Source organism: Tinamus guttatus, unplaced genomic scaffold (assembly GCF_059628265.1).
Source record: "Tinamus guttatus ecotype Peru unplaced genomic scaffold, ASM5962826v1 Tinamus_guttatus_pri_ptg000503l, whole genome shotgun sequence".
In the NCBI taxonomy this organism is placed as follows: domain Eukaryota; kingdom Metazoa; phylum Chordata; class Aves; order Tinamiformes; family Tinamidae; genus Tinamus; species Tinamus guttatus.
In genome coordinates, this window is record NW_028289037.1 from 834,658 (window position 1) to 851,605 (window position 16,948).

Sequence of the window (16,948 nt, forward strand, 5' to 3'; positions counted from 1 at the left end):
ATACTGGATTGCTACAGTGCTAATACTGTGTATGCTGATAGAGGGCTCTGTTCTTTTCTCAAACAGGGTGAAATTGGACCTGCTGGTAATGTTGGTCCTACTGGTCCTGCTGGTCCAAGAGGAGAGATTGGTCTGCCTGGTTCTAGTGGTCCTGTTGGCCCACCAGTAAGTAAATCATCAAAGCTTAACTGTTGTTGAATGAGTTCTTCTGAGACTCTGAATTAACCAGTATTTTTGTTGCTGTCCTAATAGGGCAACCCTGGTGCTAATGGTCTTCCTGGAGCTAAAGGTGCAGCTGTAAGTACAGTCATACTCGCTCTTCCTTCCTCCAAAAAAACGTTACAGAAAAGGTAATGTGTTTGCAACAATTTTTCCTCTCTCTGCTGGACAGGGTCTTCCTGGTGTTGCTGGTGCTCCTGGTCTGCCTGGTCCCCGTGGTATTCCTGGTCCTCCTGGCCCCGCTGGTCCTAGTGGTGCTAGAGGACTTGTGGTAAGTGCTGTTGTCTATCGCATATCTTCTTTTGACAATTGAACAAAGGCTGCACAGTAGCAAAGGATTTTCTCTGGTTATGTTTTTGTATTTAATGCGCACTTTTTCACTGCTTCACTATAAGTAAACCTCCTAGCTCATTTCTCACTGCTTGCTTTAGCCATTGAGACTGAAGGGGTTTGCTTTGAATTCCGTTAGGTGCAAAGGCTGTTAAGCTCTGTCCATGTGCTTTCTGGCAGCAGTCTCACAATCAGGCCCTCAAAGGGTGTTCTTACCAGAGAAACTAGTCCCGGATATTTCATAGTTCACTTAATGAAATTTCTAACTATCTTTGGTACACTTATTGTCTATACATAGATCATGACTGTTAAGGCAAAAAACGTTCTCTGGCTATAGAAAAAGAAGTAGTTGTGATGTTAGATCGGATTTATTTCATGAAAAAGCTACATAAAAGAAATATTTTTAGAATGATGCTCAATTCTAAGCTGTCTTTTTGTGTTGGACCCTAGGGTGAACCAGGCCCTGCAGGTGCCAAAGGAGAGAGTGGTAACAAAGGTGAACCTGTAAGTATGGTGATACAGGAGAACTGTTTCAGTGAATAAAGTCTGATAGCATCTCTTACACAGCATCTGACCATTTATTTTATTTTCCTTTGTTTGACTCTAACAGGGTGCTGCTGGACCCGCTGGACCTCCTGGACCCAGTGGTGAGGAAGGCAAGAGAGGCAGCAATGGTGAACCTGGCTCTGCTGGTCCCCCAGGCCCTGCTGGTCTAAGAGTAGGTTGTTTTTTGCTTGGTTTGGTGGTGGTGGTGTTGTCTTTGTTTTGTTTCATTTTTTTTTCCTCATATACCAGAGTAGAAGCAAAAAGAGAGAAAAAATAGAGCTAGACTCGCAAATTAAGAAATTACGAGTCATTAAATCAACAATAATGCTGTTAAGTAAAGACCATTTGCCATTCTAAGCCCTTCAAGCCTTATGAAGGATTTAATTGCTTAAAAGAAATACTGTTTCACATGTTCACATGAGGCAAAATGTTCAGTTCAATGCCTTCAAGGGTGCTTGGTACATTTTTACTGGGCAAGAAAAGGACTCAGTGACCCTCAGGAGGTACGTGGGCTCCTGTGGGAGCAGAAATCCACTGAGATGGGAGAAATACCTGTTTCTACCTGTTTTTGATACAAATAAGGTTTTAGGATTGCACTATGTGTAGAGTCTGCAGAACCATAGGGAAGCCAGTAAGACTCTGCAGAGAAGTGAAGGTGAAACAGCATGAATCAAGTAAGGGATCCTAGCTGCTGTAGGTTACACTGAGCACTGAAAATGCTTTGATCCTGGAAGATTAGAATATAAAGAACTCAAAAAGAGGAGAGGGTGATTTTCTTTGGAATATACATTTGCACTGAGCTCTTGCATTTGGAGTTACACTAACCCTCAATGCAGAAGAACTGCTTGGAAGACTGAAATTTAGTAAATGTATCCACCTTGCAGAAATGGATTTCTCTTTCCTCTTTCTTGATTTATTTTGTGTTCATTTGTAGGGGGTGCCTGGATCCCGTGGTCTCCCTGGAGCTGATGGCAGAGCTGGTGTCATGGTGAGGCTTTTGTTTGAGTCACTGTTTCTGAACCATCTCCTTTTACATACAGATACGATGCTTTTTGTTGCATCTGTCTAATTTTGCTTATTTTGGTAGGGACCTGCTGGTAACCGTGGTGCTAGTGGTCCTGTTGGTGCTAAGGGTCCTAATGGTGATGCTGGCCGCCCTGGTGAACCTGGTCTTATGGGTCCACGAGTAAGTTTGAACTCTGTTTTTGTTGTTGTTGTTGCTTGGTTTAGTTTTTATTTTTAACAGAGCTGTGCAAAATAAGTGACTTATATGACTTAACTTTTAGAATTAAAATTATTCAGAACTCCAACTGCAAAAAATCAGTCTGTACTAACCACAGTTAAGACATTTCTATCAATTCATTGTAAAAAAAACATCCATGGAAATGATAAAGAAGCATCATAAAATTTATTGAAATGAATTTATTTGATACGTGGTTAGCATCTGATTGCTTTGATCATGAAGCAGGTTCCCTTGAACTGGATACTGCACTAAATTCTGCAAGGTGGTTCATCTTGTGATGATTTACAGAAAATGCTTATTAAGAGCACAGATGAAGTATGAGTGTCCTCTATAACTCATACTAACAGAAGCAAAGCAAATCCTATAAAAGGGTATAGGACGACTGATCCCAATTATTTTGCTTTTATTTTGCAACTTTTTTCACTGAAAATAGCCATCCACCTCAGTGGTTCAGGATCCCAGCCAGATTATGTCCATGTCATTTACTTCTGTCCGCTTTCATCCGCCCTTCTTCCCTTCCTACTCCACCCCATGAAGTGAAAGTTTCCAACACACGTGTGGACTGCTAGGGACTGGCACACATTTAAGCACACTCTCTGCTAAAGTAGGATCTAAATGAGCTCATTCTAGTGAAAAAGGTACATACCTAAACTGACTCAGTTACAGCTGAAGTGGAAGCATATACCACCAAACTAAAGTTTGTGTTTCAGAGGTAAACTTGACAGAATGCACAGTTCTATTTCCAGATGTATATAGATATTGTATATGTTTATATGTAGGAAAAATGTTTTTTGGTACGCTGTTTGGTGAGAAACCTCTTCTTTTTCAGGGTCTCCCAGGTCAGCCTGGAAGCCCAGGCCCTGCTGGCAAGGAAGGTCCTGTTGTAAGTACTTGTTTTTCACTCTCTTTTTGTAGTGCATTGTAAACATAACTGTAACTAAAATTTAGGAAGTAGAAACCTCACTGCTGAGCTCTAACACAGCTGTCTAGCATCATATTACTGTAAGAATCTTTCCATTCATTTTTGTGAGTCTCAGACCAGGCCTGTGTACTGGATTAAGGAAGAAGAAATTATCATATCTACAAAAGGGAGAAAAATGGAAGAATTCATGTGCATGTGATCTGTAACCAGTTTTTAAAAGTTAAAGGGCCTCTACTCAATGCACATTCCTCTCAGTGCACATTTCTCTTAAAACTAAACTCTTCCCCAAAATTAAGATGCCACAGTCATTTAATAGCTTGATTCTTCTTCTAGGGCTTCCCTGGAGCAGATGGTAGGGTTGGACCAATTGGTCCAGCTGGTAACAGAGGTGAACCTGGCAACATTGGATTCCCTGGGCCAAAAGGTCCCACTGTAAGTACAACAGAGAAACTTTTGGTTACTGTGAAAGTATTTCTGGACAGACATATATGTAGGTCCCCACTCTAACGGTCATACAAGTCTCCGTGTCCTGCTGCATTGTTAATTGGCAAACATACACTTACATTCAAAGGTTCTGTCTTGAATTACTTTCCAAATAAATGAAAAACTATGGTCTAGGGATATTAAATTATGGATATATTATCCAAAAACTATGGTTTATGGATAGTATGTGTCCATATTGTCATGTCTGCAGTACATGTTATTTAAAATGTGTCCACTAAGCCTATGGTTCAGTTCCAGGGTGTTGTTATTTGTGGAGCCCAAGTCAAAGCTCCCTTTTAATAGAAGAAAGACTACCAATTTGAGTAGGGTTCTTGTTATGTCCCTGAGATGCAACAGACAACAGTGATTATCTCCTGGATTTGTGGGGTTTGCTAAACATACACATGCACACATATGTGTAGTGTATTACATATGCCACTATGCAGAGTATCATGGATCATGATCTCAAAAAAAAAAAAAAAAAAAAAGGAAGGGAGCTTTGAAAAGAAACTACGTTTGTTTGTATTGGTTTTCTTTCAAACTTGTTCAACAAGTCAGCTGGAGGTTTTATTTATTTATTTATTATTAGGGTTAAAAAGCATTCCAGTAAATCTTCTGACAAGCAGAGTATCAGTCTTTATCCTAATACATAGTCTTAATTATTTTTTAATCTTTTTTATTTCAACTTCAGGGTGAGCCTGGCAAACCTGGTGAAAAAGGCAATGTTGGTCTTGCTGGCCCACGGGTAAGTGGCTGTGTTTTCTCTATCAACCTACAGAAAGAAAAAAGTAGATATTCAAGGCCACTGTAACAGGATTCGTGCTTGTCTTCAAGCATAAATAGATGAAGAAACAGAATAGCAGTTAGCATCCATCTGACTTCACCTCACCAGGGGCTGTTGTTTAAGGATTAACACTAGTGTATATGAAAGTTATCCTTGGGTTGACTTTCCTATTAATAGCGGAAAAATAGCGTTCTACCTGCAAATTTTAGAGAAGAGTTTATAAGTTGTTCTAACTTATTCTGCAAAATTCCATATCTTTCTTATGGGTGGTTGAAACATCCTAAACCTCTAAGGGATCAGGTAGCTGTCATATAACTGACTGTTATAACTGACGTATTTCCTGTCAGTTAGTAACTGGTTTAGGAGATCAAATGTCTGACAGCCTAGTGGTGGTGTGGCGGGCTGGGAGGAGGGAAATGCAGTCTCTCTGCCAGGTATTGGATCTGTAGTTCTGAAAGAAATTTTAAGGATGAATTTGGTGCAATAACTGAAACAATCACCAAAATTTAAAGTTGTGAACATCCTCACTACCTTTCGGTAGTGATACCTTTCTAATCAAATGGATGAAAATCAAAACTAAGGCTATTGCCTGAGTGTACAGGCATAAGTTCAAAATAGGTAGCTGGAGGCCTCTGCTTTCACGGCAAAAGCACTTTAGACAGGTGATCAAAACTTTTAATAACAACTTTTAACATGTGTAGGGTGCTCCTGGTCCTGAGGGAAACAACGGTGCTCAAGGTCCTCCTGGTGTCACTGTAAGTAATGACCTCCCCTTTGTGGTTTCCCTTGTATGCATGGGGCTTCCCATTTGAAAAGCCATTTTCCTGTATTTCTACTTCCAAGCTAATTGCTTCTTTGTCCTTCTATCCAGGGCAACCAGGGTGGAAAGGGTGAACAAGGTCCTGCTGGTCCTCCTGGCTTCCAGGTAAGTAACTGTGCTCTGCAGTAGCTGTGCAGTGATTCTCTGCACAATCTTATCTGTGGTTTACAATGTATTAAGTGCTTCTCCCTTAACTTTGTATCCTTGTTTCTTTACACTTAGGGTCTGCCAGGTCCCTCTGGTCCAGCCGGTGAAGCTGGTAAACCAGGCGAAAGGGTGAGTGACAGATACAGCACTCCATGAGTAGGGACAGGCATTGCATAAGCTTTAGGTTTATGCTTGCACATGTGGCAAAGCAAGAACCTGTTGAATCCATTTGCCAAACAGTCAGCTGTGTTATAGGCAGAGTTTATTAGTCCTTTCTATTAAAGTTAGGCAAGGATGAAGAAGTTCCTTTGACATTTGCAAAACTTTTTTTTCCGAAATTTTGGTATAAAAAGGAACAAAGACAATCCTTTCAGGTTTTGGGAGGGAATAAAATGCCACCCAAAAGACAAGACAATACATGAAAAGTATTTGTCTTCAATTTTTTTTTTTGAATCTTCATGATTCAAGCTAGCTTGCGCTTCTCCAGTTCTACACTTTACATTTCTGTTGATTTCAGTGGTTTAACAATGGCATACAATTGAGTGCTAATTTGGGCTACAGGCTCTGCACAGTGGAACTGCATGATGTAATCTGTAAATCTCACATACTGCAGAATGTAACCACCCTTAAAGCTCATAATCATGTCTCCATGTCCCTGTTGAAGAGTTTACTCTGCAAATTCCCGACAAATGAGCATTGAGCTTGGAAGTTAATAACTAAATCTTTCTTTGGGTGAGAAGAGAGATTCTTCATATTTCTGTGCATCTAAAAAACGGTTTAGTCTGAAGACTTCTGATATGCTGCTGCAATTTTGCAATGCATTTTTCTTTGCTAATAAGAAACAAAGCATAATCTAAGCTAAGAATTATAGCAAGTTTGCTTTATAAATAACTATACTAATATATCTTCTCCCTTTTAGGGTCTTCATGGTGAATTTGGTGTTCCTGGTCCTGCTGGCCCAAGGGTAAGTAGCTTATTTGTAATTTACTGCAGACTATCCTAATGAGGTGTTTCATAGTAATGCTAACTATGTACATTTCCAAGTTTTCCAAAACAAACAGCTGCTCTCAGCTACAGAGCATAATTTATTGCAGACTACTAGGAAGGTGAAAGAATTTCCTCTGCCCCTTCTAGATATAGGGGGTATATAATTATATAATACACTAATTGTAAGTGTTAGTAAAATTCCAGATAAGCAATACAAAGACAGCTTACAGAATGAAATACTGATCAATTTCAGTACTTCAATACTGAGCTGGTGATTTTTTTTGAGTTAATCTTACAGTGAGTCTTACGGTCTTTGAGTCTCACAGTGTTCCCACTGTGGATGACACAAGACTCATCCTATAGTGTTACACGGAGGCTTGATGCATATAAAAATGTTCATCTCTAGTTCCTCTGGCTAGACCTGCTCATCCTGGCTAGTTCAGTCATAAGATACCTTGCTAGCCAGCTCCTACCTCCCATGTAGGTAGTGTCTGACCTTGGATCAAATGGTGTCTGGAATAGTCATTGGAAAGTCATGGAAAGCCTGGAATAGTCATTGGAAGATATTGCCCCATTTGTCTTCACTTCTGCATTGTGGAAAAATCATCTGCAGAGTGCTTTGTGTGAAGGCTTTCCTAAACAAGAGAAAAGCTCCGTTTAGGCAGAGGAATGAGTAGTCAAGTTTCAGAATCTCAGTTTACAAAATGCTCAATTAAATATTTGCTTTCCTAATGCCCCTACAAAGAACCTGAGGTCAATATCTAAATCGGTTGTACTGTTTCCTCATTGACGGGATGGCTGTAAACCTTCCAATCAGTAGACTGAAAGTATTCATGAAATGCTGCTGTTGATTCTTATCATCCCTGTCATTCAGTTTAAGTAGCCCTTCCCCTCCTTACATTTACTTGCCTCATGCCTGTGTTATAGACAATAAGCTTGTCCTCTTTCAACATTCGTTTTGCTAATCTGTCCAAGCCAAGTTCTCTAAGGTGTGCTCTCTGTTCTCCTCATCAGTGTCATAGACACTATCTGTACCTGCTTTAGCTTCACTTGAGCATCTTGAAGCCAGGGAGACTTTATTTCATTCAGTGGTTATCACCTTTCCCCTTCTGTCATTTTCAGCAGCTGAATCTCCCATTTACAGCACAAATTCCTCATTTTTTGGTACCTAAATACATGGCCTTATACTTTGGAATTGTCCCGTTTCTATTATTACTGTTATCCACAAAGTTATCCACTTTTTCCGGTGTAATATGCCAGTCCTTCTTCCTTTTGACAAGAACTCCCACATCTGTGATATCTGTGTGTTTCATAGACATTTTTGTTCTTTTTTTTTTTTTTGCTGCTCTGGGTTTTAATGAAAAAAATGTTCCCTGGGAGAACCACACTAGAATATAGTCTTGTGCATCGTAGGTACTTCTCTGTACAACAAATTGTCTCTCATTTAGCCATTTTCTCATTCTAATGCCCCAATTCTCCAAATTTACTAGAAGTCTCCCCCTTAACAGATTGATGTCTGGCTTGATCACAGTAGGACCTTTAGACTGTTCTTTAGTAAAATGGATATTTCTATCTTTGGTAAATCATTGGGAATTTGAGCCCAGTTTGTGGTAACCTTTACATCTCTAGTTGACCTTTCTTTCAGAATTCATTCTTATATTTGTTATAGAATAGAGGTCACCTAGGGCATTTATTATCAGAAACAGCACAGTAGCAAAAATCTGTGTTCCCGAAGTAGCTGTACTTTAAATTGTCAGCTGTTAGCGTGATGAAAGGCTTGGGCATTTCACTTAGACATCTTTTTTTTTTTTTTTTTTATTGTTGTCAAAAGCTGGAGCTAGTTCTCAGATCACTCTAGTTAATATCTGTCCTATTTTAATGTTCTTAGTGTTTTGTTCAGCTAAAAACACATTTAATGATCACTGCTACTAAGGAATGCTTTTAAGTCTCTGAGCTACAGAGTTATTCGAGGGAAAACTCAAATCTTGATGCCTCCTGCAGGGTGAGCGTGGTCCTCCTGGTGAAAGTGGTGCCGTCGGTCCTGCTGGTCCCATTGGAAGTCGTGGTCCCTCTGGCCCCCCAGGCCCTGATGGTAACAAGGTACCTTTTCCAGCTGCTGCTGCCTCACTCGAGTTCGTGATGTGAGAAATGAAACACCTCCTTGGTGTGGCTGGTTGCTGGTAACACGTGGCTACCTGTGCACCATAGCCACTAGGCTGTGTCCTCAAGTGTTGAGTGTTGTCATAGAATCATAGAATCATTAAGGTTGGAAGGGACCTCTAGAGGTCATCTAGTCCAACCCCCCTGCACACGCAGGGTCACCTAGAGCACGGGGCACAGGACTGCGTCCAAGCGGGTTTGGAAGATCTCCAGAGAAGGAGACTCCACAACCTCTCTGGGCAGCCTGTTCCAGCGCTCTCTTTTGATACTATTTGAATATGGGGCTTAGTTTTCAGTTTTATTAGGGGTGGTCTTTCCATTAGACTTTGGCTTAAAATACAGGACTCAGGAAAACCTCGGAAACCCACAGGATCAGGGAGAGGGTTCACATTTGGCATCTTCACTAGCTCAAAAAGTGCAATATATGCAATAGCTTAAGGCCAAATAATACTACTCAATTTGTTTACAAGTGAGCACTGTGATAAGCAAAGTAAAAATAAGGAAATTTTGCCCCAGTCTTTATGAATGGTTTGTCTTACACGATATCCTGTTGCTGCTAGGGTGAGCCTGGTAATGTTGGTGCTGCTGGTGGTCCTGGTCCTGCTGGCCCTGGTGGAATCCCAGGAGAAAGAGGTGCTGCTGGTATTCCAGGAGGCAAGGGTGAAAAGGTGAGGTAGATGATCTAATCTTCTCTGTTATAGCATGCACATGTTTGGGGCATGTTTAAATTTGGTTAACTGAAAATAATATAGGTTACCCAAATGTAACATCTACTATGAAAGTGTACTTCATAATGAATCACTGGTAGTCAGTAAGTAAATGTTTGTTTGGTCCAACAGATCACAATCTTTTGAGATACTAAGACTGTCCTCTTAAAGCAATCCCATCTGCTAAGCAAAAATCAGTGTCAGTTATTCAGTGCTTCACATGGTTGCTCAACCATGAGCCCACTTGTACCGAAGAGATACTAAAGCCATCTTTCAGTGCAAGCTCTATAGTATCATCATACAAAATAGGGTCTTATGTGACCACTTGTATGACTTTGCTGTTTTTAACTATTTCTTTCCTATTTCAAATATAAGATATAACACAAATTCCCAAGAGAATTTTTACATACAGGTATTTCTTGGACAAAAGAGGAAGGATTTTCACAGGGATTTATACTCACCATTTGGAATACACACTAACTTGTATTCCATTCAAATGTTTTGCCGCCTGTGAGTGTACAAATAGGTTTCCCATGTAAGAGAGAAGTTCACATTTTTCAAACATGCCAAATCCCTTTCTTCACAAATTCTTTTTGCGTGTCCATGCATACTCAATAAAAATGAAATAGTAATCAAAGTCTATTTCCAAACCAAATCACCATGGCAAATATCTCTGTTAATACTTGCATGCTCAGCAAATGCTTCAAGGCTTCTTTCTTATTTTTTCCACTTTCTTTTTATTCCAGGGTGCCCCAGGTCTGAGAGGTGATACTGGTGCAACTGGAAGAGATGGTGCTCGTGTAAGTATCTTTAGGTTATATCTGAGTTTACCTTGCTACTCTTCAGAACTTAGTAACTAAAGGAGATGGATGTTCAGGACTTTATCTGCCTATTTATTTCATTTCTTCTTATAGTTGCCTGCTTTTGATCTAAATTCATGTGGTTTTGTTCTTCCTGTCCGTGAAGGTCTGAATTTGAGGGGCGGGAGATAAGTGATCAGATGTCATGCACACAAGCAGAGAAACAAAATCGGCTTAGAAACTTATATTTCATAGGCAGTTAAGTGTGATGTTACCCTCTGTAACTTAATGGATTTGGCCCAGAAAAAAGCCTCCAAAAGCCCCTTAAAACGTTATCATAAATTGATTTTTGGCCCATTATGGAATCATACTGTGGAAAAAAGTTAGCAATACAGATTTTGTTTTATAGAATCAGGTGTTCTTTCAATTTAAAATAGTAGGAACAAAGTCACAGACCTATTCCAGGCTGAAAGAGGGAGAAAATATTCTTGCTTATGTTTTAGTAGAAGTTGTGACTGGTCTCTGTCTTGACTTACAGGGTCTCCCTGGTGCTATTGGTTCCCCTGGCCCTGCTGGTGGTGCCGGAGAGCGGGTAAGTCTCTTTGAAAAAAAAGTGTCTGTTTGTTTATACAGTTTACCCACTGCAAGAATGCAGGGAATCTTCCGTTCTAATAAAACCATTCCTCTTGCTAGTTCATACAATAATCTAATAAAACAATTCCTCTTGCTAGTTCATACAATTTCTGTGAGCTTTTCACCTCTGTGAGAGAGGGGTTGTAGAAATATTCAAATAAGTCTGTCATAGCCCTCATGCGTTTTCCTGAAACGGGGAGGGGAGATGTGCAGCTACATGGTAGTGGGTTTTATGGGGAGAAGATTTTGATTTGGCCTTTGTCTGGGTTTTCTCCATTTCAGACCACTCTTCACAATCCTCCTAACACTGTGGGAAGAGGTTCTGATACAGTGATAAACAGCAACACTTTAGCTCAGAATGATTCTTTATCCTTAGTATGGGAAATATTAAATAATATAGGGCAAGTCAACACTAAAACATTTCCGGTACCATCCTGTACATGCAGTCTGTGCATCTGCACCACAAGATCACATCTTTTTGATTACAAATCAACCTTTCCACAGTGTCAAAATTATTTTTGCTATCTGTTTTAGGGTGAAGGAGGTCCTGCTGGTCCTGCTGGTCCTGCTGGTGCCCGTGGTATTCCTGTAAGTAGCTCCAAAATTATGCCTGAGTTGAAGATGCTGTCTTCAGAAAAACACCCTGTTCAAGTCGGTCCTAACAACTCTTCTCCTTTCGTATTTAGGGTGAACGTGGTGAGCCTGGTCCCGTAGGTCCTAGTGGATTTGCTGGACCTCCTGTGAGTATCAGCATCTATATTTTCCTCTTCTTCATGCTGCACTGTTCATTTATTTTTTCTACATGCTTTTCCAACTCTTAGTCCCATTTACTTCTCTGCCCTTAGGGTGCAGCTGGTCAACCTGGTGCTAAAGGCGAGCGTGGGCCTAAAGGACCTAAGGGTGAAACTGGACCAACTGGTGCTATTGGCCCCATTGGTTCCTCTGGACCACCGGTAAGTGAGCTGTGTTTATCTGTAAAATATGTGGTTCTTACCTGTGCTCTGCAAGCAGTTTGCAGGATTCATGGCTGAAGGGCATGAATTTTCAAAAAGTAACTAGAAAGAAAAGAAGACTTCAAAGTCGGCTTTGAGGAATGTTACCATTCTGAATTTCACACCTTATATAGACTTTGTCGGTCTATTTACATGGTCTCAGATCACGAGTCTGGAACTGAAATGAAGATTTAAAAATGAGTATTTTTCAACTTGCTTTGAATATCAGCAAGGTCAGGCTATTTTGGAGTATTCAGGGCGTGTTTGTGAGTAAGTTCCAGAACTGAGGACACTAATGTCTTCCTTTTAAACAGAACGTGCTGTCACAGGCTGACTTTCAGATGCAGTCTTCCAGAACCAATAGGTGCAAATTTATCTATGCACCTACTTGCACACTGGCTTTCATGTCATAATGCCTTAGCAAAAATAGGTGCATGCAGCCCCTTATGGGGAAACCAGTTAAGTAATGCAGAAAGGAATGCCCCAGTGTTCCTGCTGCTGTGAGGCATTGCAGAATAACACATCTTAGGGATTATACTGAGTGATTTTAACAGAGCAGTATTAGGTCTTGGCACTATTTCGTTGCAATAGCCATAGAGCGCAGAAGACTTGCTCTTTAAATTACTGAGACTTTCATGTTTTGACTCCTGAATTTGCTTAATATGCTGCACCATATGCAAGGCCAATTCATTTGAATCGTGGATACATTATGCAACTCTTCTCAGCCTGTATCATACTGATTCAAAATGTCCATAGCAATTTACTAGTGCTAGTATCAGAATTGGGTTCCCCTCCGCAATTAAATCAATAACAAAGTTGCCCTTCCCTTTCTCGAAATGGAGGCTGGGCCCTTTCTCTAAATAGTGAACATTGCTTCATGTTCCTTGCTTCATTCATCATGTCTCTTTCTACCTTTTCCACACAGGGTCCTGCTGGTGCTGCTGGTCCTGCTGGTCCTCGTGGTGATGCTGGTCCTCCCGTAAGTCTTCAGGCTTTTGGCATTGACATTGCTGCTTTGCATAAAGTCACTGTTTCCTTTAAACCAGATTTTCATTTTGACTTTCATTTGTAGGGCATGACTGGTTTCCCTGGTGCTGCTGGACGGGTTGGTCCTCCTGGCCCTGCTGTAAGTAACTGATGAAGGAATTTCATTGGGAGACAAGTCAGAAATTCCATTGCTTAGGGACAGCCCTCATCTTGTTACATGGACCCCCATTCTGACCGTACTGGAATCATTTCCTTTATAGGACTGGGGGATAGAAGAAAAAGTCTCTTAACAATTAGACTCCCACAGTGTGAGATTTGGGTTGTTTTTTTAGGCTTCCCGTCAAGCTTCTCTCTGTATCTTGAAGTGTCCAGCCATTTAGAAAAATCTGGATTTCTTTTGACCTTTTCACCATCAATAAGTGGGTAGCCACTGATTTTGAGTAGAATAAGAAGACCGTGAGCCATTTGACAAAGTTCTTTTGTGCTTATGCCTTCAAAAGTATCTGCAGTTTCAGTCCCTCTCTCAAGCAGGGCTACCTCTCATCCCATTCAAGAACATGAGCCCCCGCTTCTTTATTTATCATCCAAAGACTCTTGTTTCCATTTGAGTTATAGTTTAATGACTTGTGTAAGGCAGAATTATTTTTCAAAAGATATGTACATCATTTAGGAAAAAAAGACACTTTTCTGAGATGTCCTACATTTAAATATTGCAAATACTGATATCTTCTAATAAACAAAACAAATCAAAATAATCCTGCTGAACAGGGAAAGTTCTTTTCCTCATTGACTTTATAATTGATGGTAATGGGTCCAGAGCCAAAATGATATTTTTATGCCAAATTTTGCTACTTTTACTTGCACTGATAACAGATATCCATTACTAGTAAAAGCAATAGAAATTGCTGATAGAAATGTCTGAAATGATTGAAAACTGAAATGATAGAAAAAAAAATGGTAGAATCTTTTTTTATTGCGAAATGCCCTTTTTTTGTCATGGGGAAAATAGGAAGCTTACCTCTCTTCCACGAAACAGGGGGTGTATGTTGTAATGACACTGCATTTATATTCAATCCTAGGGTATCACTGGTCCCCCTGGTCCTCCTGGCCCCGCTGGCAAAGACGGTGCTAGAGGCCTCCGTGGTGACGTTGGTCCCGTTGGCCGTACTGGTGAACAAGGTATTGCTGGCCCACCTGGTTTTGCTGGTGAGAAAGGTCCATCTGGAGAGGCTGGTGCTGCTGTAAGTTACTCAGTGTCTCTTCTCATTATAAAAATATGGGTTGTTCATGTAAATGTTACAGCTTCTAGGGCACTTCTGCTCTTTATGAAGGGCTTTGCTCTTTTATCCTCAAATTTATCAAAGCTCTTAAGAACAGGCCTGTGCTCAAGAAATTGTGTAGACACGTTTGGCTGTTTGACGCGTAGACACGTATGAGCTGTTTAGCAAACAGCTCATAAAAAGGGGGCCTGGTCACTTTTTTGCTGAAGCACTACTTTGTACAAGCAATCCAAGTGAAAGCAACAAGGCTGGCAGCAGGAGCAATGGGCACTCCAGGCTGAGGAAGGGAAGGCAGGCTGCTGCGTTGTGATTAAACATCATGGGAGGAAAATGGAGAAGCTTGTGAAGTTTTTCAAAGTCATTTCTGCATCAGAAACTCTAGTCTGGGGGAATCACATGATTAGAGTCATTAAAGACCCAGGGTGGCTTAGAATTATACAAATAAATAAATTATAAGCAAGTGCCTTTAAACTTGCACATCCAGAATTATTGGCTTCTTTGCAGTCAGACACATTTCAGTATTGAGCAAGTAGGCACTTGTTTGCATTAGTATTTGTGTGTTTCTGAGTGGAATTTTACAGAAATTCTCTGATCTGCAGAAGCTGCAGCTAAGAATGAAATCTTCAGTCTCTAGGAGGTATTTGAACATTTGCCCTTTGAATATAAAGCAATATTTCTAATTTCATAGGGTGAGTAAAGCATAGCTGAATTAGTCAGCCCAATTGTAAACTGGTTAGTTTAGGATAATCTGTCAAGTAGATCAGTTATGCCCAGTTTAATAGCATGCATGCTCAAATTTCAGAGAAGTTGAAAAGCTCTTCCTTAACTAAATTGGATCTCCCTTTCATAGTGTCAGCAAAGGACTCTGAGGGTTTTTTTTTAATTGTCAGATATCACTTAGATATCTTCTAAGGCTCTCTCAGCATACACTATAGAATACACTTCTGCACTATAGAATCCCCTCAAACAGGCATGCTCTCTGAATTGAATGCTGTAGTTTTCATGCATCACCCTGTCATTGAAAAGACATAAGATACGTTAAGAGACCTTTGCTATAAATTAAGGAAAAGCTTACACAGTCTTTTTCACAAACAGTATTTTTCGCTGAAAAAAAATATGGACAGGGAATACAACCAACATAGAGATTTTCAGCTTTGATGTTTGAAATTTTGTATGACAATTGTAAATTTCTGCATGTGAGAACTGTAACTCACAGACAGTATGATCCATGAAATGCAGTTGGTTCTGCTACAGAGCAGAACAAATGATAAATGTGGAGGGCCGTAAATGACTTGTCTGTATTAATAAAGAGTCTTGTCATTATGTCATAGGGTCCTCCTGGTACCCCAGGTCCTCAGGGTATTCTTGGTGCTCCTGGTATCCTTGGTCTGCCCGGCTCTCGGGGAGAACGTGGTCTTCCAGGCATTGCTGGAGCAACAGTGAGTATATAACATTGGTTATCTTCTTTAAAGAGACCTGTGTAAAGGAAAAAGCTGAGCTAAGGAACATGAGATCTGGATTCTGCTGTCTCCATCTCTGGTGCAGAAAAAGGTTAGTTATATGAGTGTAAAAGAGCAGTGGAAGAAGTTATTGCTTGTGCAGACAAACAAGACTTGTATCTGAGCCTAGTCTCTGGGCCTGACTTTCTGAGCCCTGGACTTCAACTGTTCTAAAACTTAGCACCATGCAAGCAATATGAACTTTGAATAGCACCAGAGATTTTTGGTTTTAGTATAGTATGGAAGAGGTAGAAAACTTAGTGAAGACTACTGTTTCGTATATTTAGATATGATTCTTCTTGTTCTCTTCTATTTCACTCCCAGAACTGACTGCAAAGAAATGTTTCTCTTGCATATAGGACAAAAGATTTTGTAAGTTGGATTTATGTTGTATTATATGTCACATTTTGTTACCACTGTCCATGTATTAGGGTGAACCTGGTCCCCTGGGTGTTTCTGGTCCTCCTGGTGCTCGTGGTCCCTCTGGCCCCGTGGGTTCTCCTGGTCCAAATGGCGCTCCTGGTGAAGCTGGTCGTGATGTAAGCTATGTTTTATTTCCTCTTCAGGATTGCTTTGCTTTTGTTTTGAACCAAAGATAAATACACAGAAAGGCTGCATGCAACTGCAGGCAGTTTTGCTAGCAAACTTGTACCTCTGGTGCCACTAGAGAAGATTAGAACAGGATGATAACACACACAGATTCCAGATTTGCAGGGTCAAAAGCAGAACAGTGGATCTGATCACCATAAACCAATTCTGCCCTGCTAGGTGACAAATTCTTCAAGGCAGAAATGGTGACTGAAATGTGTCCTAGAGTCACTTCTACTTAATTGACAAGAAAGATGGAGTGTGAGAAAAAAATAATGCATTAGCGGAGCTAGGAAAAAGACTACATACCAGGAGATAAGGTTTTGTCTAGAGAAAAAAAAATCGAGGAGCCAGGTTTCAGCATTTTTTTAATATCATATTAGATGCAATATGCATCTCTTTCAGTGAAGTATAAATATTGCACTCATTTGCACTTGAGGGTAATAACAGTTAATAATAATAAAGACAACGCTGTTTTTTAACTTAAAGCCTCTCAAAACACATATGAAGCACATGAACTCATGTAGCACAGCATGTCTTGGAGTCCTAGCAGGGCACTGCTATGTTGGCATTGCAGGTAAGCTGTGTAGCAGGAACTGTGCCCTGTACATAAGAATGCAGCATGGGATTTGAGCAAGCTGCTCCTCTTAATGTCTTGCCTCTGCTTTTAGCTATTTGGAGGAGAGGGCCCTGCTCCCACTTCTTCCTAATCAATTTTGGCAACCGTGGCTGAGTAATTCAGCCGTGACACCTGTGTGAAGTCCTTGCAGGCTTTTCCCCACTAACATTTTTCCCCTAAGTAGATCCAAGGTTTACCAGAG

At 40.5% G+C, this 16,948-nt stretch overlaps 1 protein-coding gene across 1 annotated transcript in view; it reads left to right on the forward strand.

Moving 5' to 3' along the window:
* Positions 1-16,948, forward strand: part of COL1A2 (collagen type I alpha 2 chain) — a 38,595-nt gene that overhangs the window by 16,279 nt on the left and 5,368 nt on the right. The window contains exons 17-42 of the mRNA XM_010212300.2: positions 67-165; positions 253-297; positions 392-490; positions 1,000-1,053; positions 1,160-1,267; positions 2,030-2,083; positions 2,183-2,281; positions 3,168-3,221; positions 3,594-3,692; positions 4,435-4,488; positions 5,229-5,282; positions 5,399-5,452; positions 5,570-5,623; positions 6,414-6,458; positions 8,483-8,581; positions 9,202-9,309; positions 10,095-10,148; positions 10,687-10,740; positions 11,316-11,369; positions 11,468-11,521; positions 11,627-11,734; positions 12,699-12,752; positions 12,846-12,899; positions 13,840-14,001; positions 15,372-15,479; positions 15,971-16,078. Coding sequence (XP_010210602.1) covers positions 67-165; positions 253-297; positions 392-490; positions 1,000-1,053; positions 1,160-1,267; positions 2,030-2,083; positions 2,183-2,281; positions 3,168-3,221; positions 3,594-3,692; positions 4,435-4,488; positions 5,229-5,282; positions 5,399-5,452; positions 5,570-5,623; positions 6,414-6,458; positions 8,483-8,581; positions 9,202-9,309; positions 10,095-10,148; positions 10,687-10,740; positions 11,316-11,369; positions 11,468-11,521; positions 11,627-11,734; positions 12,699-12,752; positions 12,846-12,899; positions 13,840-14,001; positions 15,372-15,479; positions 15,971-16,078 — 1,989 coding nt within the window. The remainder of the gene's footprint in view (positions 1-66; positions 166-252; positions 298-391; positions 491-999; positions 1,054-1,159; positions 1,268-2,029; positions 2,084-2,182; positions 2,282-3,167; positions 3,222-3,593; positions 3,693-4,434; positions 4,489-5,228; positions 5,283-5,398; positions 5,453-5,569; positions 5,624-6,413; positions 6,459-8,482; positions 8,582-9,201; positions 9,310-10,094; positions 10,149-10,686; positions 10,741-11,315; positions 11,370-11,467; positions 11,522-11,626; positions 11,735-12,698; positions 12,753-12,845; positions 12,900-13,839; positions 14,002-15,371; positions 15,480-15,970; positions 16,079-16,948) is intronic.